The sequence below is a fragment of the Platalea leucorodia genome (assembly GCF_965183815.1).
Source record: "Platalea leucorodia genome assembly, chromosome: 11".
Taxonomy (NCBI): Eukaryota; Metazoa; Chordata; class Aves; order Pelecaniformes; family Threskiornithidae; genus Platalea; species Platalea leucorodia.
The window spans coordinates 23,423,290-23,443,245 of NC_138833.1; the positions used below are offsets into that span (position 1 = coordinate 23,423,290).

Below are 19,956 nucleotides of genomic sequence, written 5' to 3' on the forward strand. Positions count from 1 at the left end.
TGGGTTCTCCGGAGAGAAAGCGCTGTTTAGGTACAGCAATTAATAACACGGCAGAACAATCAGCCCAGCCACACTCTTCCCAGAAAAAGACGCTTTCACCAAGTCTCCCCGTTGCTGCCTCCTCTCTGCTGGCTCCTCGCTCCTTGCTCCTCCCCGCAGCCTTGGCGTCCTCGCTGCAACCCCGGCTTCTGCCCGTCGTGACTGCCTCTGCTGCCGTTTGGGGACTGTGTTATTATCCTTACCAAAGCCATTTGGGATGTGGCTTGTGTGAGTAACACCAAACCGTGTTTTGCCGCTCTGAGGTTTCACCATTTCCTTTTCTTCTTTCTGCCTGGGCTGTAATTCCTGCGGTTGAGGAATCCGTCACGGAGTCCTTTTTGCCAGGAATGCCCACACGTTCTCCAGCTGAGAGCTGCTCTGGCATCTCATCAGAGATGACTTTTCCATACGCTGCGTGGCTGGCGCATGTCAGAGCCACTTGCTGCCCTTGGAATAGAGAAGTGCGGTCAGGGCAGATGGTCACTGCTTCTTTTGAAGCCACAAAGGTCTTGCTTGACCATGGGACCGGTCTATCTCTGTGGCTTGCATTTCCCTGTCTGCATCAGATCCCATGGGTCACCTCTGGCCCAACACCATTCCGCCCTATCTCCCAGAAAATGTGGTTTCATCTCCCCAGCTTTGGGTAAATAAGCCTCAGGGCAGCCAAATCTCCAGCAGGCAGTAAGGACTCGGCTCAGGAAACAGCTCCGATTGCTGCGCAGTCAAGGCCAGTTCAAGAAGCTCTTTGGAAGATTTTCCTACTGTTGCGCTGGAAGTTCCTGCTTCCCTTGATTACTTACAGGAAAAAAAAAAGAAAGTAAAACCCAGTTTCTGTGTGTGACCTCTGGAGACCCAGCGCATCCTGTGCTGGTGCTGAGAGCAGGGGAGGAAAGAAATTGCTTTCAGCAGCTGGAAGGCGTGGGTGGCAGGATGGCTTTGCGCGGTGCCGGAGGACGCGCCGTACGCGCATCCCTCCTAAACAAATACCTCTTTAAATGTGTATTATGGGAATTCAGGGAACGGCTTTATTTTTTTTTCTCTTCTCCAAGTAGGAGCGAGGCTTATTAGTACGCTCCTTCCATCAGCGAGGTGCGGAGGCTGGGAATTTGTGAGACGAGTAGCATTTGCTTTTATCAGTCAAATCTGCTCTCTCCTGGACAGTCACTTCAGCCCGCAGGGCGAGGAGAGGGAGCAGAAGGTGCTGGCGGGAGCGTGACTTCTATAGGGGAAGCACGTAGCGCCCTTCAGCACAGCTACAGAAATGAGCTTTTTGCTGTGCCTGTCTCGGTAGGAAGGAATGATTTCCGTGACGCTGCTTGGTGCATCCATGCTGGATATGAACTTGTTGAAAATGAAAATATGTCACTGATGCGCATCTCCAAGCAACTGTACTCTTTTAGACATGGTGGTATTTGCATGCTGGAAGAGCATTGTAGGCTCCTACAGTCGGCTCACGTATTTTTCCAGGGTATTTTTTTGTCTGCAGTCTCTGAGAATTCCCAGGGAGCTCCTGCTAAGTAGGGGAGGGAAAGGGAGGCTTCAAGGTGAGATGTGATGGAAGTGGAAGTGGTTCGGACTGTCTCAGGGCTCCAGACAGATGGGGCTGAAAGAGAAGTGGATGCTCCAAGTGTCTACTCAGATTTAGAGTCACAGGGAAAAGAAAAAAAAAGAAGAACTGAAGGTGCAGGGGTGTGAAACCGGAGTGCGAGCTGACAGCCCCCAGGCTGCGGAGCAGGGCTGTACACAGCTCTGGAGGGAAACGTCTGCAGGCAGCAATCTGCCCTGCGGTAAAAAAGAGAGATTTAGGGAGGTCCACAGGTTTTCAGTGGAGCTCAGCTGTGACCAAGGCAGAACTGGCCAGTTTGAGAGTGGAAGAGTAAAACTGGTGCTTGCTGGGCAGCGGCCGGCAGCAGGGGCGGCTGGAGCCGTGCTGGGCGGGCAGGGAAGGTGACCCCGCGGGCAGCAGTCCTCGGGGATCGGGGAGACGGCTCCGCGCAGGCGCAGCGGGCCTGCCGCCCTGAAGGGGAAAGACAGACAGATTTTGCAGCGTTTTATCTCCCTGTTGCTGAAAGAGATGAGTCTGTCATTATTTACTGCCATCTGTTAGATAGACAAGAACGGCAGCTGCTAACGGTGATACCTTACATCTCATAACGTCTTTCATCCCCCAAAACTCGAGCCCCCAAGGGATTTACAAAGACAATGCAACCAATTTGATGCCATAAGAAGAGTTACACCTCAGGCTGGTATCAGTCAGTGGAAATTTAGCTGTTCTTTGTAAGCTCTTTGCATCTCCAGGAACGTTGCATTTAGGGGAGCGTGTCTGTGACCACCACCAGCCAGCACAGCCCCTCGCGAGCGGCCCGGCCCGGGTACACGGGTGCAGGAGGGCTGCCTCGTATCCTTGCCTGTGACAAACCTCAGCTGGAACTCATCCCATTTTCGATTCAGAAAGCAATTTGCCTCTTTTTTCCATTTTGTCCCATATTTTAAAGGCCTGGGTGCATACCCACGCACAGTAAGATTTAGAGGTGATTGAAGTGAGCTGGGAAGCAGATGTCTGACACCAGCATAATACAGAATGCCTTTCAGAGACTTTTTCCCCCTGCATGGCATTACTCCACCGTTCCTGCTGCGATGAATTTGCTATGAGGAGGCCACAGAAAACGCGGAGGGAGAAGCAGCAGTACAGCGCAGGGCTAGAAGCGCCCGGTCCCGTGGGCTGGATCCAACACGGTAAGAGTTTTGTGGCTCCTCTGCTCCCGAGTCTGCCGACGGCCGATGGGGTGACCTTGTCCGTGCCTCCTGGGTTCCTCGTACCTTGGTTTCATCACCTATAAAACAAGGATAATGTCACTCACCTTGTCTGCAAAATGGTTTAAGACCTAGTAATAAAAAATACTAGGAAAGAGCTTAGGTGATATTACTATTTTATAGCTGTAAGTGAAAATGCAGATACCAAAGCGAACGACCCGTGCGTGCAGGTCACCCTGTCCCTTGAGCAAAACCAGGGTGAGGGAGGGAAGGGGATTTCTTCAGAGGAGCAGCCGTCTGCCAGGCCTCCAGAAGAAATTACTGGAGTGTGTTATCGATAGTTATCACAACTTGCTGGAGCGGAAAGGCTTTTAACATGCTAATGAGCGTGCAGTTGTGGTTCCTTGCTCAGGACAGCGGGTTTCCTTTCTGCGTTTCTCCCGGCTGAGCAGTGACTTTGCGCTGCCTTTCAGTCCCCGCTCCGTGTCGCCTTCTGGTTCCCTTGTACTTTCTCAGTGTGGTTTCTGGGGAGGGTGAAGTCATCCTCGCTGAACTATTTCTCATGCTTATTGTTTTGCATTGTGTGAAGCGGGTTATTTTAACAAACTCTACATTTCTACAATGCCGAGGAGTCGGAGCATTGATTGCATTCCTGGAGGCTGTGCCTCCGTGTCCTAAGGATGTGCATTTCCATTTTATTGTCTTCTATTTTTACCCCATTTTTGGGAGGAGGAAGGGCTGGAACACCCTTGGGAAAGGCCGCGACCGTCTCTGGCTGGCGCGGTCGGGGCGAGGAGGGAGGGACACGGCGCGTCTCCCGGGCAGCCCCGGGGAGGTGGCCCGCGGCCCACGCGTGGCACGCACGTGAGCTGCCCGGCCAGCCCCCGGGCAGCCGCAGAGACCCAGCTGCGGAGAACCCCGCTGCCGCCTCTGGCTTCTGAAGGCTCATTTAAGCCCTAAAATAACAACCACCGCCTCCCTGCTGAGGGAAACCGGCCGGGATTAGCCAAAGCCTCCCGTTCCCCGCTGTCTAGCGAAACAAGGACTTTCCCCTCTGTGTCGATAGGATGAGTTTGCTCCCGTCCTCGCCGAAGGGGAGCACCCTGCTCCGCTGGCTCCCGCCCTCGGGCAGCTCCCGCCGTGCTTTATGGCTCAGGGCACCAAAGAGGGTGGGAGACATATGCTAACCTAAGAAGAGAGCAGATGGGTGCAAGCGCTTTTAAGAACAGCTGCTGGTGTCTCATTCGATAATCCCATTTTTAACAAACCCATATGATGGCAAAAAATACTGGAAATTAGGTTTTTCTGTCCCCTCTCATCTCCTGAGCCATACTTGACCCCATCAACATGAACTAGGGATTAAAGGCTTGTTATTTTAGCTTCCCTACAATAGATCAGAGCCTGATCTCTGCCAGGCCATTGCGCTGCTGGTGCCTGGCTCTCCCTCTCTTTCCAATTTTTTGGTGTCCCAGGGCCTGCGATGGTCCGCAGACGTGACCTCTGCTAGGGGACCCGGTGGATTTTCCCAAACACTCTGCACCACGGCATCAGCCCAGTGTGCTGGTTGCAGCACATTTTGTAGCTCTCATCCTCTCCATTTCTCTATTCTTCAAACTAAGAAAACAGCCTCCGAGAGGAAAGGCTCGGCGGCAGCAGCCCTCAGCAGCACAAGTGCGCCCAGGAAGCAAAGGGAGCCCTTGCTCTTCTCGAACAGGGCCACAAACATGCTTTTACGTCTGAGATTGGAAGAGAGAAAAATCATGAGGCAAACCCTGTCGATACTGCACTTCAGGCTGCCGGCGAGGTGTCCTTCGTCACCATGGCATCGGTGCGCTTCCAACTAGTAACGAATTTGCCAGCACAACGCTGCTGCTGATACCCTCAGTTCCCAGCTGGGGAAGCCGTGTCACGGAGATGCAAAGTGGCTTGTCCAAGGTCACCTCCTAAGTAAATGGCACGGAGGGGGAAAGAGCCTGGGTTTATCCCCTCCCAGTGTTGCCCAGCGCAGCTTGGACCCCCGGGGAAGGTTTTGCTGATAGAAGGGGCTGTCCTGAGGATAAAGCTGGGATTGCCAGCCATGCCCTCCTGCTCTCCAAACCGTTGGTTTTCTAAGGGAGAAGGAAGATTTTTTTTTTTTTGCCTCCTCCTAAGGGAGAGCGGCAAAAAGTCGTTTCCCGGGGTCGGTGGACCCTCTCGGAGGGAGCCGGCCCCGCGGCTGCCCGAGGCCCCGGCTGCCAGCCGCTTCCCGCCGTAGCTCCCAGGCCCCGTTCCGACGGGCGGAGCGCGGCCGCTGCCGGGGCGAGCCCGGCCCCGGAGCTCCCGCAGGGGCGGCGGGCACCGGGCAGCGGGGCCGGGCCGGGCCGGGGCGAGCCCGGCCCCGGAGCTCCCGCAGGGGCGGCGGGCACCGGGCAGCGGGGCCGGGCCGGGGCGGGCGGCCCCGGAGCTCCCGCAGGGGCAGCGGGCACCGGGCAGCGGGGCCGGGGCGGGCGGGCGGGCGGGCGGCCCCGGAGCTCCCGCAGGGGCAGCGGGCACCGGGCAGCGGGGCTGGGCCGGGCCGGGGCGGGCGGGCGGGCGGCCCCGGAGCTCCCGCAGGGGCGGGGCGGGGCGGGGCGGGGCGGGCGGGGGGCGGCGCGGCGGGGCGCGGCGCGGCGCGGCGGCGGGAGGCGGGCGCTGTCCATGGCCCTGCGAGCGCCGGGCCGCCCCGGGCTCCGCCGCGCCGCCGAGCGGAGCGATGGGCAACACGGTGCACAAGACGCTGGCAGGTACCGGCGGGGCGGGGGGGTGCGCTGCCCCGCGGGGGGCTGCGGGGCGCCGGCGGGGGGGGGGGGCGGCGGGGCGCCCCCGGGGCCGGGCCCCGCGGCGGAGCGGAGCCGGGCGGAGCGGAGCGGAGCGGCCCCGGAGAAGCCGAATATTGCAAAAAACTGTTTGCGGTCGCTGGTGTCCGGCGGTGCCGGCGCGGCCGCCCCGGGCGGGGATGCGGGGCGGCGGGGCGCAGCCCGGGGGGCGCGGGGCTGTCCCCGCAGCTGAAGCGCCGGCCCCCCGCCTCTCGGTCCGGTCCCTCGGCGGCTCGCTTGTTCCTTTCCCTTTCTTTTTTTAAAAAAAAATGTAACTTTCTAATGCGGAGAGAGGTTGGTTGGTGGGAGTCACCAGCGGAAAACTGTTTGAAAGCAGGGCTGACGTGTTTGGTAGACTGCCCTGGCTTCAAGCTGCCTTTTTCGCGAATTCTGCTCTTACCCAGGACATGTATAGGTTCTTTTCCTTTGCAAGTTCGTAGTTGTGGGGCTTTTTCCTCCTCAGAGAATCGGTGCATAATAAAAGCAGTTGGTCTCTATAGAATCAACAGTATTGAATGACCGAGCCCTTGCCAGTCGGTATCTTCAGCGAGTTTGCTTTGCTTTGCTTTTCTGCTCTTGCAGAGCTCCTGCGTTGCATCCTTTGTACTTGGGGCTCCCATAAATAAAAAGGGTATTATTAAACTTATTTAAAGAAGCGGGAGGACCTATTGAACGCACACACATGCTCCCTGTAATCAGCCAGGGAGCTGAATATAGAAATAAAGAGAGGAACAGATTTGCATTTGGATGTGCCATATATTGTCTTTGCAAAGAGAGGGTGCTTGGGACCTTCAGGGCACAAAAGAGAGCTGCTAGGCTTGTGGTTTAGCTAGGAACCTGTGATTAGATTTCTAGCCGCATCTCTTCTCGGTCTCTATTACATTTAAATGGGAAATTAGCTCCTTTCACAGTATGGAAGTTTTCGGGTTTTTTTAAATACCTCACCAACTGGCAAATAAAGGCATTGTAAGGAGTGCATGACCTTGGCGAAAATTCATTTTGCGGGTCGGCTTTTCAGCTAGAGGCAACATCAAGGGGCACATGCAGAAAACCTGGGAGAGCCAGGGAAATATCCTTGGGTCAGGGGAGGTTACCTCGGTAAGGCTGGCACTGCCCAAGGGAAAAATACCTGTACCTGCCGGGACGTGGGCTCTAGCTGTGAGCTCTGTTCCAGGAGGCTGAGAGTCGTATCAGCCGTTCTGCCTGTTGCTGGAACAGCCTCTCCTGAGCAGCCTTCGTGTGCACAGCCTCACACACGTGAATTTAAAAAAAGGGATGACATCAGTTATACCGCAGTTCTGTGATTAAAGAGTTCCTAGCGGTGCTTTTCAAAGAAGTCATTAAGAAAGAGGAAAAGTTTGATGGAAAAAGCTGATGACTTGATTTATGTAGACCTCCCAACGCTAAGGTTGTGCTGGTGGCCTAGCAAACCTCCGTCCTGTCCTGCCAGGTGGAGAGCGTCTGCGAGGATCGCTTTGCTGGGGACAGTCCATTTGCAAACGTTTGTCCAGTTGCGCAAGGCAAAACCCGGCAAGACGCTTGAACGCCGTTGGCTAATGTGCTGGGAGATGCTGAAAATGTGTCTGTTCTCCAAATTCAGCTGTGTTCAGTTTTCACAGAGTAATGACAGTCAAAAGAAGCTGTTAACCTGTGGCTGCAGAAGAGATTTTGGATGTTTGCAATTTGGAAGTTTCCACATGTATTTTGTCAAGTTGGACACAATTCAGCAATGTTTCATATTGATGTGCTTGGATGCATTGTTTGTCTTTCATTTTCCAAATGGCATTACCGAGGGAAGCAGGTTTAGAACTGTTCTTGGAACAGTCCTATTGAAAATTATAAAGTTTTTCCAGAAGACTGCATTATTGGATGAAATCCTATTCATAAATGCTGTGACTGTTTAGAGTTACTCAAAGATAATCAATCAGAATTAAGTCTTCCCTCTTCTGTGTCCAAAATGCCCCTCTTTCTTCACCCTGGCAGACTGAGCAACGCATTTTCACTCTCGTTTGCGCTAAGAGAGGAATTGCTCTCCCGGTCCCATGGGCTGAAATAGTTTATTTAGTGGGAAAAAAAAATCAGAACACCCCCAAACTAAAATTTGCCTACCTGTTGTGTTAAATCGATTAACTGTAGAAGCCTACAGATGTCGTTCCCCTTTTCTCCTTTCATTCACCATCAGTAGCTGAAGGGGGAAAATGTCTTTGCATTCTGATCAAATGTGGAGGAAATGTGCAGGGACCTTTATCGTTTGGCTGCTGGAAAAGCCGAACGGTCAACAATTCAGGTTTTATATAGAAGTGGAAATGCTCTTCTGTGGAATTCAACTTTAAATCCTATTGAACGCAGTTCGACTCGTTTTTATACCTAAATTTGTTTGAATATGCTTTCTGTGCTTGTTGCGTCTTTAAGTCCTCGCACAGCCTCACCCTTTCCACATTTCCTTGCAGTGATACAAGAGCACACGCTGTCGGTGCTGGCGAAATTTGTGTCGGGAGCTTAGGAAACTTGTGTTTGCCAAATATCTGATGGTTAACGCACAACGGATGAAGGCTTTGTCAAATTAACAGCAAGGTTTCTAACCGGAGTTGTATTGAAATGAGTAATAGGCTAGGGCTAATGAAAGGCAGCTTCTATATTTGAACCGGTTGAGGCGGCGTTTGAATGGAAAAGAGCCGAGATGTGTCAGATACGCTTAACAACGGTCCTGAGGTGGTGGTGGAAATCGCTCTTATCTAGATGACAGCCAAATGACACATGACACATTCCTCCAGCGGGACGGTTGCCTCCTGCGCTGGCCCGACCTCGGAGGGGTGAGCGGGACCTCCTCGCCTTCGGGCTCCTCCGCGGTGCCGGCCGCCGCCGCTTGGTGCTAGCCCGTTGCCGACCCTCCCAGCATCTCCAGTGGGAGAATCTCCCACTGCATCTCCAGCGCAGTGTGGGAATTTACGCTTGGATGTCAATATTTTCTTGCCTTCCTCCCCTTACCACTGCCCATTGTTTGAGGTGATTTGCAGGCAGGTGGTTAGGCAAGAGTGAATTCTTTATTATTGAGGCACGCCGTTTTTCTGTCTCCTGCAGGTGATAAACTAGGTGTGCAGCATTGCAGTCGATGGGCGGAACTTGTCCTGACCTGCAGAGTGGGCCGGGAGGCCGCGCGGATGGTGGTGGTGGATGGGTCGCATACCGACATCGGGCTTTGGGGCTGCTCTGACCTGTGGTGCTCCGCAGAGGAGCTGCTCTCTTGGGTTAGCTCACCGCTGAGCGAGGCAGCAAGCAGTGCACGTCTGCACCCCAGTGTCGTGGACGGTGCTAATTTCTCCGTGCTAATTGCTTTCCTTGGCAGACACTTTGAATAGGGCTCAGAAAATGGTTAGTAGCCAGATGGGGGCACGCCGCCTTCCCTGAAGATGCAGGGGGCCCAGCGGTACGTGAGGACTGGCGGGATGGGAAAGGTTAAAATTCCCCTGACCCGGCGAAGCCCTTGCATGGAGCTGCAAGGTGCAGGGAATAGTGAGGAGCAGCATCTAGGAGAGCCGGGCAGGCAGCAAGCGTCCTTGCAGCACACGGCGGCTCGTGGTGGTGCGGTGAGCGTGGACAGCTGCTGCCGTGGGCAGGCAGGGCGGGCAGGGCAGGCAGGGCGGGCAGGAGGCACTCGCTGGCCGAAGCACAAGTAAGGAACTTTCCAGTTGGGATCCAGTTGTTGATCCTGGCCCAAATAGGGCCATTGGTATTTAACAAAGGGGCCAAATTCCCTTTTAAGAATCTGGCTGGGATCTGATTGCAGCGCTTCTCCCACAGCCTTCCTCACAACTGCGAGGAATACCAAGTATGAGTGGCATTTGGGTCTGGTAAACACAAGGGAGAATGGGGCTTGTTCTGGCAGAAGCGACTTCAATTTCTTATTTTCAAGAAATTATTCTGTATTCTTAAGAAAAATGCTTTTAATAATTAACCCTTTCTCAGCAAGCCAGAAATCCCAAGTTTTGACCTTCCCTGGGCTGACGCTCCCATCTGCCGGTCCTTTGCAAAGCGGTGATGGTCAGAGGGTCCCGGTTACAGCAGGGCAGCAGAATTTATAGCTTGTGGGTAAAAGGTGATGTTTCCGTGTATCCTTTTTAAACTACTGATGCCTGTTATTGTAATATACACCCTTCTTTTGTACGAAATGAGCAGCAAAGACCATGTCGTGGGGAAGGAGCTCTCTGCCTTTCCCAGGGGCTAAAATCTCAGCTTCGAGGAGCATTTTTGCATAGATTCGTTCGCTGGTCCCTCCTCCCCCTTTAGTTGCCAGTGCTACACTGGAGGAGTTCTCGGTACTGTGAGCGGGGAATTAGTTCAGTAAATTGTTTGGTTTGGTTTCAGTCGGACTTCAACAAAACCACAAAATAACACTTCAGGCTGTTCTGGTTTGAGTGAAAAAGGTACCTGTTCAGACCAGTTTTTGGTTTGGGTTTGGTTCAACTCTCTGGTTACAGGTGTTAATCCTGCCTCAATAACAGCCCTATTTCGCCCCTTTTCCTGCCTCTTTTACTCCGGGAGTTGAGGTTTCTGGAGTCCGTCATTGATTTTGCTGCTGACTCCCTGTGTAACCTTTGAGCAAGTGGCTTTATCATGGTCTTGCTTCGTGTGTAAGGGAGGTAGGAAACACTGTTTGGCTCACACGGGTATCGAGAGTTAACTAATTAACATGCAGGCATGAAGCATCTCCAGGAAGAAGGTCACAGAAGTGCAAAAAAATAGATTAATTCGCTACTGCTTTTGTAGCTTTCTGCTTTTCCACTCTTCAAAAGGAAACCTGTGAAACTGCTCAGCCTTCCCTGTGATTTAGAGCTGGAACAGGTTGATCATATACTGAGGACTATCTTTAACCAGCCTCGCACAGTACATACCCAAAAATGTGCTACAGCCAACTGGCATGATTAATTCAGTGCTACCATTGGCATCTCGGCTGTTGAGACTGGAGAAACAACTCTACTTGAATCCCGGGAGGCAGCGCTTATGGAGAGGGTGCTGAGCGGAGCCGCGTGCCGTGCCCCGCGGCCGCCGTGCCGTCAGACGCACGCAGCGCCTTGCCAAGTGTGTCATCAAAGCCAGGCTTTTCCTTGCTCTGCGCTCTCACGCTGGGTAGTGCCGGGCAGGTGCCCGCTCTTCTATTTTATTGTTTACGCTCTAGAGGGGAATCCTTTACTAAGGGGTAGGGTATCTGGCAAACAGCACTTTTCCCCTTTTATTTCTCTAGCTAATTGCCGCAGGTCGGAAGGACCTGTGGGTCACCAGCTGACCCTACTGTAGGTGCTTAAAATCACACCCCTAAGTCTGTGTGTGTGGGCAAAACTCTTAGAGAGCCCTCACCGCAGGCAAAGGAGATCGCTGCTTCCCGGCACATTACAATTTGACAACCTATGGAGGTGCTTAAGTATGTTTAAGGTCTTTAACTTTAGGCAGTCAAGTTGGAATGTGCGGGCATTGATGTTGACTTGACAAGAAAAGGATGAGTCACCTTGAAGCTTATGCCGTGCTTCTCTTCCCATTCTAGTAAGGATCCTCCTCGCCTATCACGTTCGATGGCTTTTCAATTAGGAGTGCAAATGAGCACCTTGGTCCTCGTTAGCTCCCGTGGATTTAGCATTCAAGCTCGTTGGGTTTCGGAGTTGCACTTTTGGACAGTCAGTGTCCTCCTGCACAGTTTGTCTTGAAGGGAAACATTTTCTTTCTCATCATCATCCCACTGTTTACAGAGCCTATCTGTGCGGGTTTGCAGCTAAAATAGGAGCAGGCTTTCCTGAGGTGGAGTGTGCATGTCACCGTGATGGATGTGGTGGGTTCAGGAGAGAAGCAGGGAAGCAAATCTGCTGATCCAGGCAGGGGGAGAGCTAGCGAGAACCCAGGAGCAGGGGCTCGCTTGCTGGGGTGGCTTCATAAGCTGCAAGATGGGATGAGGCCAGGTGTGGTCCCCTGAAACACGTGTCAGATCCCATCCGAGTTCCCTTATGGAGAAGGCGTGTGCAATCTCCTCCATCTCTTCTCCTTGTATTTCCATCTGTCTTATCTCCTTTGTTTGTCTCCTTTCTTGTGCCCGGAGCAGTTTGGCATCCCGCGCCTGCTGCCGCTTCTTGCCACGGCAGCCAAACCGCGCGGCTGACTCACGACGTGCGCCTTCCCTGCTCCTCATGCGCTCCGCGGCCGCACGCTCATCTGGGGCTCCTGGGATCAGGATGGAGCTTGGCTGCTGAGCCATGCTCCAGCCTTCACCCCGAGCGCAGATGTGGGCTCACTGACCAACAAACGCAGAAGGAGGTGGGAGCCCAGAGGGCTGTTGGAAGGGACCCGGCTCCACGTCGCATCTCGGGGAGGCTTTTCTGTCTGTGGCAGCTGGAGGAAGTTTTGCTGTAGAAGCATTTCCATACTTTGTTCTGTCTTCTCATTTAGGTAGCTTCTCCACCCTTGCCCTTGGCATCCCTAATGTGCTGTGTCCTGAAGGGGACTGACCCTGCGTCAGTGGTCCATATGTCTATTTGATGGCCCCCGTGCCCTTAGGTTGTGAGGTCCTACCACCTCTCTGAAGACCTCCCCATCCCATCCCACCTTACTGCCTGCTGCGAATACAGCAGGACTGCCCAGAGGCATTGGCTGGGGCAGTCCCTTCCCGGCGGTCCCTTAGATAAGATGCGTGCCCATGGGAGGCCACGCTTGGTGGGAAGGAGATGCTGTTTACTCTGGGTTGTTCCGTATCTTGTTGATGGCTGTGGGTTTTTTCCCCTCCACGCGTTAAAAAGCATGAATCACTGGCACCGAGACGTCTGGTTGAAAGCGGTATCTCAGCATACCTGTGCCAGCTTTTCCCTTCAGAGCTGGATGCCCTGTTGCCTCAATTAATGAGTGCTGGAACATTAAATTCCTGGTGTCTGAACAGTTGAAGCGGGGCTTTGGGGAGGAGGGAGGGAGGGGAAAGTGATTTCTTGCTTATTAATTTGTCTTTCCCTCTGTGTCCAGGGAGATCTCTTCCTCTGCTCTGCCTAAGCAGGGCTTGCTTTCCACCCAGGAGTTTTTTCTCTCTCAGCTCTTTCAGGCCGCTGGCAGTGGAGCAGCTCAGAGATCTCCTGCTGAGAGGATCAGGCCCCGTCCCTTTCCCTGCTCCAGCAAAACCATGTCTTTTTTTTTTCCTTTCTACACCAACAGGACTGGTGCAATGAAACCAAGTCAGAAGATAAGAATGACTCCTCGCTTGCTGCTGGAATTACGCAGGAAGATTCTTTAAAGAAAAACCATTTAACTGCATTTCAAAGCTTTTCAGTGCAGCAGGGAAATCACATTTAGGATTTTTTTTAAGAGCTACTGGTACTTTGACGGGAGAAAAATGGATGGAGTTGTGTTTGTAGAGTTGTCGGCTAGATAGTTGCATATAACAGGTTTCATTTTCTCAGTTTTCTTGTTTCACCGTGGGTATTTACATAATAATGAGACTTTTGTGCTTTCTCCTATTTTAACCATCCATTTGTCTGTGACCCCAGGTTTCTTGTGATTGCATTGATGGTACAATGTCCTATGGCTATGTGGGAGAAATAAATAGACCACAGAAAAGCAAAGCTCTATTTTTCATTGCCCGTGTAGCAACGCAGGGAAGGCAGTCAAGAGAGAATTTCCCTGGGCGAAAGTTTTCCATCAGGTTTCCAAATGTCAGGGAAAAAAGTTGTTTGATTTTTGCCCTCCTCCGTAACTCGAATGTTAAATCTGCCAAGCCCTGCCTTGACAAACTGAAGATAAAAGATAGAATATCCCATTTGGCAGCAGAAATGAAATAATTTCATTCAAGTTTATCTCTCTTTCCTCAGCGATAACTAGCACTGTGGCAACAGCTTTTCTCAGCCTGTTATCTCTGTTGGTCTCATCGGGGCACCAGCTTCTCAGCTTAACATGGTCTGTGATTTACGGAGTGGAGTTCAAGAGTTATCTCTGCAGCGTGATGCTAAGGTTGAAAGCATAATTCCTAATGAGGGGAAATTGGTATTTCTTGGGGTCTTGAACTTGATGCGGTTGGATAGAGCTTTTTTTTTTGGTAACAGAAAACACTTGGCGCTTGAGATCTGTCTGGTCTGGTGTCCTGACGGTGGCCAAAATCGCTGCTAAGAGGAGCAGCTGAGAGGCTGCAGTGAATTACAGGATTTGGGGAGGAGACGGGTCCAGGACCTCCGAGCACGTGCTCTCCAGAAGGCAGCGGGCAGGTTAGCACCGAAGCCTTGGCAGAGTGCAGTAAACTGGAATATCTGTATCACTGGAGGTCTTAAAGAACGAGTTTGTTCTTCATCAGCCAGGAATGGCATCGGTAGAGCTGGTCCCATTGGAGGGTAAAGGTGGGCTGGATAATCCCTGCAGGCTCCTGTCAAAGAGGAGTTCCCAAGAAACGCCTCTTTAAGGGGCTCTTCTTTGGCGGTGCTTTCCTTGGGATGCCGTCAAAAGCTCTTGATTACTTGGTCCTGCAAAGTGAAAGGGTTTCTAACTCTGAAAACTGACATAATTTACTAACTGGCTGTTGCTTCACTTCTAGTGATAAAGAGCATTAGCTGTATATTGTACGGTGGCCATGGCGCTGGCTTATAAAACAGAGATAACTTTCATATGATGGTTCACGGGGACAAACTACACAATGGAAAGAGTGTTTAAGTGGCCGACTTTTATCTGATGATGGGTGTTGGATTTGCTCTGGAGCACGGTGCTCCCTGGGGCTCCGCGGCTGGCTGGCGAACGGAGCCCTGTGCAGGGCGGGCTGGGGACGAGCCCGCGGGGACACGGGGACACGGGGACACGGCACGGGGGCTTCGCGAGAGCCTTGTCAGCAGAGAGGGCTGAGAAATGAAAGTTGAACCTCGAGACCATGTGTGCACGGAGGGAAAGCTCGATGCCAGCGGAGCTTCCCTGCGCTCGCGTGGAAGAAGGCTTGCAGATATTGCAGTATGGCAGGCATTCTGGTTGCTCTCTCCTGGAAAGGAGGTGTCCTCTGAAGAGTACGAGGCAGATCTTCACACTGGCATCTGATTTGTGAGTCTTAAATAGCAATTACTGGGTGATTTGCCAGCAGCAGAACAGCACTGCTTGTGCTGCCGATGTGATCAAAGGGAGAGGGTGAGAAGGACAGATGCTTCACAAGTCAGAATTTCAAGGAAATCCATCTCGGTTAAAGTTTATAAGAACTGATCTTAGCCAACAAACCCTATAGCTTGTCTTTAAATACCACAGCCTTGAACAGTCTGTACTGAGTCATGCCTGGGGATTGCTGTTATTAGGGGATGTTACGAGGGCTAGGAAAAGACGGAGCGAGATACAACCACACACAGACACAAAAAGACCAAATGCTGTTAAGTATCCAAAATCAATCATCTTCTGAGTCTGGGTTTTGTTTCCAAAAATGTCTGAGTGGCTCAGGGCGGACTCAGCCCGATGGCAGCGCGTTTGGCCCGTCGGCAGCGGCAGCTGTGCCGCGCCGCGGATGCTGGCCTCGTACGGGCTGCCGTGGCGGCTGCTCCCTGCGCAGGACTTATCTCCCGCTTCACCTTGTAGGTTCGGAGATCTGGCAACAAGTGCTTTTATGCAAGACCTTTTGTGCACATGGGATTGTGCAGGAAGGGTTATTTTTTTTCTGAAATAAGAATGCCTTCTTCCAAATTAGCTTAGTCTACTGCTTACATTATCCGCTTTGAAAAGGCACGCGAGCGTGCCAAATACCAGTGTCTGCACATAGATGCTGGCAATAATGAATCTGCTGTCCATTTGCACCCTGCCTCGTTCCAAAATAACTTTCATGTCTAGACAAAGGATGCAGCTCACCTGCAAGGCTCGGCTGTCCCTTCTGTTTGTTTTGCTATTGCGTGGTAATTAAGATATTAATTTATTTTAAAGGGTTCCAAGAAATGCCTCTGCAACCTCAATGTTTATGTAAGAGAGAAAGAGAAATTCATAATTTATTGAATTTGTGTGTGTTCTGCTGGGATTTTTCATTGGAGGAACGTACTAAGTCATTTGTTGTATCCTAGTAACCAACCGTGGTTGCTTTTCCATGAATAATCTTTATGGTTTAACTTGACCAGCCAAATCTAGAAGAGGCAACTCAAGTAAATTAAATTTATCAAGGCAAATAATTACAAGGCACAGATAGCTTTTTGCAGGTGAGAGAGAACAGATTTTTTTCTCCCTCATTTAACTGCATAATAATCAGATTGACAGATGCTGTCTGGAGAGTCTGATGGTACCGAGCAGAACAATAGCGGAAGTTTGAGTCGTTAGGAACTAAACTTCAAAACTTGATTTGTTTAATATTCGTAATTAATGAATTGGTTAAAACAGTCCTTTCCTCCCTCAAGCAAGAAATGTGATGGTTTTCAGCACTTGCTAATAGCAGTGCAGATTATCTCCCTTCTGCGGGTGCCGGGGGGAGCCCGGGTGGGGTCCCCTGCGCTCCCGGTCCCCGCTCTGCTGCCGGCCGTCTGCTGCACCAAGGTGCTGCCAGGCTCAGTTAGCAGCGTGCTTTGCAAAGCCCCTTCTCCCCGAAATGCCAGCCCCACCTGCAACAGCTGGAGTTCATCACTTACTTAATAGAAGTGTTCGCATTTTTCTCCTTTAAAATTTATTTTGAATAAAAATTAGCCCCCTTTCAAAACTGAGTTTCAAGGGATCGTGTTTCTTTTGAAATGCCTCTTGCATTTAAAATATTAAATATAGAAATATTAAAAGCTAGTTTTAGAAGCAAAACAAAAATAAAAATTTGCTTCCCAGCTCCCTGAACGTGTTTACTATTTTTCCCACCCTCTTCAAGCATTCAGCTGACCATCTCTAAGCAGAGGGCAGAGGTACATTCCTCCCAGAGAGGTCAAAACCGCTTCTCATTTTAAAACAAACTGTTTTCAAACGGTCTTTTTGTATGCATTCCTATTTAGTAAATGTTTATACACCATTGCAAAAAACCTGCACTCCTGTAAATACTGAAATCTATGGGCACGCCAGTAGAATCAATCACCAGCCCACGTCGGGCAGCCCTTAGCCCGTTGCTCAGCTTTCCCTTTGAGGCGAGATGAACGGTTCGCCCTCCGAGACGGGCCCCGGAGGAGGGAGCAGCTCTCCCGCTGCGCCTCTGGATCCTGACCGTATTCTCCCCCTCTCCGATTCGCTCCCCACCTCTTGCACCTTGAGCGCAGCCCTGCGTCGGGCGGTCCTTGTTTCCTCCTTCCCAGTGGGCTGAAGGCGGTGGGCAGAAATGTTGGGTGGGGCAGTGCTGAGGACCTTTCTGTGCTTATATTCCTGTATTTTCCCTTTCTGTGCCTCTATTCCCATACTGAGCCAGGGCATCGCTTTGGAGTGGCTGCTGTTGTGCATCTCCAGCCGTCATTCATCACCTCGGGTCTCTGCCCTACCGAGCCAATGCTCTTCCAAAGCTCTCCCTGTGTTTTTTCCAATCTTTTTCCCCGGGGCTGGCAGCGGTGCTGGGAGCGCTGGTTGTGACTTGTCTCTCTGTGGCAGGGAAAGCGTAGCTGAAGGGAGCGATGCTGCCTTAGGGCTCACCACTCTGCTGCCGTGGCGGGGCTGTGGGGTTTGGGACCTGAAACGCTGTTTCTCTGGGGAAGTGACTGTTCAGGCAAGGCATGGTGGTGGCAGAGGGGGTGTTTGGGGTGTAGACACGGCACTGCCTGGGATCCACGCCGGGGAGCGACCCCGGGACTGGGGGGGTGACTGAGGCAGACATCCCAGCTGAGCTCCATCCTCCTGGCGGCCCCGTGCAGCCCTGGGTGCGTGGGCTGCACCGGGGCTTTGCCTGGTGGGGACATTGAAGTCCAGCAAAGAGGAGGAAGAAACCTCCCTGTCCAAAATGCTGTGGGCCTGCCCTGCTGTCACAGGACGGGGAGCTGCAGAAAAAAATTCAAATTTAGCAGTTAGTGCTATGAGAAATGAGGCATCAACGTGAGGCAGATGGGAAAGACGGGAGCAATGGGCAGAGCGTTTAGGCACAGACCTGTGCCTTGTGCAGTACTCGAGGAACACCGTTCCCGTGCTGGGCGAGGGAGGCTCCCAGTGCTGCCTCCCTGGCTCGCAGAGGTTCACGGCTCGGCTGGGTCTGCTCCGGGAAGGGTCTGCTGGCATTGCCCCACCAGCAGCTCCTCCTTGTTAGGCGCCACCTAAAACTAGTAAGATGCCGTTGTGCAGCACCTTGTGTTCTCCGAGCAAAGGAAGCATTGCAGTCACAGAGCTTTTATATGCCATTAATACACGACCATCTGACACTGCTTGTGTGCAGGTGAGGGCTCCTGCTGGTTTAGAAACGGCATGAAAAGTTTCTGCTAACGATCCTACTTGATCGGGGTGGCCTAGAAGAACCTAAAGGGGCACAGGAGGACATGCTGCTGTCTCACCGAGCTCTGCGTGCGTAGGAAGCTGAGCTGGAAAGCATCCCCGAATTTGCTGCGGTCAGGCAGGCACCTGCTCTGCCCTGGGGCTGTCGATGGGCAGCAGGTTTGCTGGTCCCATGTCCCAGGCTCTGTCTGAAAAAAGCTGCCGTGGTGCTAACGAGGGGGCTTTCTCATTGGGAACCAGTGGTTTTAAGCACGTCAGCATGCACAAAAGCGTGGAAATGGAGGAGGTAAGGAGGGCTAGACCGGGGCAGGAGTCTGGGCATGGTGTAGATCCCAGAGTGATGCTGAGGGCAGGCTGTGCCGCTTCCCAGCCCCTTCCCCTCCTAATATCTGCCACCAGCAGCTCTTGCAAGCAGCAGACTCGTTTCTCCAGCAAAGGGTGATGAGTTTGTTTTCGATGGGTGCTCTGGTCTGCCTGTCCATCAGGAGAAGCTCAGACACGCACCAAAGCGCATGCACACCTTGCTGTGGCACACACCTCACGTCAATGCTGGAAGTCCTCCATGGGCCTGAGCCGACGGAGCTGTGGCAGGGTGGACATTGGCCACTGCCGTTCAGATGATTTTCAGCATTATTTTTAGGCATCTTGGGTGCAATTCACTTCAGCTGAAGCCAATTCCCCGATGGGCTGGCACACAAGGGGTTGGGTGGACGGGAGCATGGCTGCCCGGGGGGAACGTGCCTTTCTGTGGGATGCAGGCAGGTTTTGGGGAAGCCAAGCCTCTCCCCTTCTGCCAGCAGCAGATCCCTGCAACGAATGAGTTGCTTAGGAGAGGGCTTTCCTGCAGCTCTGAAGTGACTGCTCAGGTTTGGCACTTCAAGAAGGCGCTCCGCGAGCACTGGCACCCGTAACGCCCAGCGTCCGGTGGATTTGGCGCCAGGGGAAAGCCCCTGGGTGGGCCCGTTCTGATGACTTCAGGCTTTCCGTACATTTGGCATCCCTTTTCCAGCACGTTTCCAGCTCAAAAGTCCCCGGGAGATGATGCCAGTGGCACAGCAGCATGGGAGACACTCGGTGCCGTCTTTTTCGAAGAAGCGGAGGGACAGCGTGCAGTTGTCTGCTGCTGCCCGTGTTTTATTGTGGCCAGAACCCCCAGAGGCTCTAAGCTGTCAACATCTAATTGTGTATTTTTTGTCTGGTAATAAAGTTCTGTTCTACCAAAAAAAAGGAGAAAAGAATGAACCAAAAGAACCACCCAAAGAGAAACAAATTCTTTCTCTCCACAGTTTTTCATGTGTGATTTATAGGTGTGTTTTCCAAGTAAATCCAAACAAGGCCAGTGAGTGACTGAATTAAAGGATTCGGTTAATTGAAACGAGCCATCTGGGTGGAAACGGGAGGTTTTAGACAGCTGTTTGTATTTGTTTCATGTGGGATTTCTAAAATTTCCAATTCCGTAGTCATTAAGGAGTGTGCTGTTTGACTGTACAGTGGGGTTTTATAGGTGTAAATGATCTACGAAGAATAAAAAAAAAATGTAAGACAGCTATACAAATAACAACAGCTTGCAGCTCCGCGGTAAACTGTTTTGAAGGCATTGACCAAGTGTGCTTGGTCCCGCCTTAAAAGGTGGGAAAACTAGGATGAAACCCGGTGCTCTGTATTGGCTGCCCCTCCGCTGCAGGCCCGTGCCCACGGGCGGTCATGGCTGAGGTTGCAGCGCTGTTCGTTTGCTGTAGAATTCCCACATTGGCCCCGGCTCTTGGGAGCGATTCCTTCCTCTGGGGGAGGGAGCAAAAAAAGGCTTTGCCCTTTTTCTTGCCGAAAAAAGCTGGCATTTATCTTCAACGATGCAAGGCATTGTCTCTCATCTCCAGGTTTCTTCGGTTCAGCTGCCGTTACCCGCCTCTTGGCTGTGGTACCACAAAGGGAGGCGTAAAGGGAGAAAAATGTTGATGTTGACTTAGGGTGTGCCGGGATCAGATCCCAC

General features: G+C 52.2%; 1 protein-coding gene across 2 annotated transcripts in view; it reads left to right on the plus strand.

The window, feature by feature from the left end:
- Positions 1-19,956, plus strand: part of NEURL1B (neuralized E3 ubiquitin protein ligase 1B) — a gene marked incomplete at both ends in the record, with an annotated part of 94,721 nt that overhangs the window by 58,222 nt on the left and 16,543 nt on the right. Inside the window, one exon of one of the 2 annotated variants that reach the window (XM_082323765.1) lies at positions 5,525-5,555. The exons of the other annotated variant lie outside the window; for it this stretch is intronic. Within the exon in view, the coding sequence (XP_082179891.1) occupies positions 5,525-5,555 (31 nt within the window). Of the gene's footprint in view, positions 1-5,524; positions 5,556-19,956 lie in introns of those variants that run through there. 2 annotated transcript variants of the gene reach the window in all.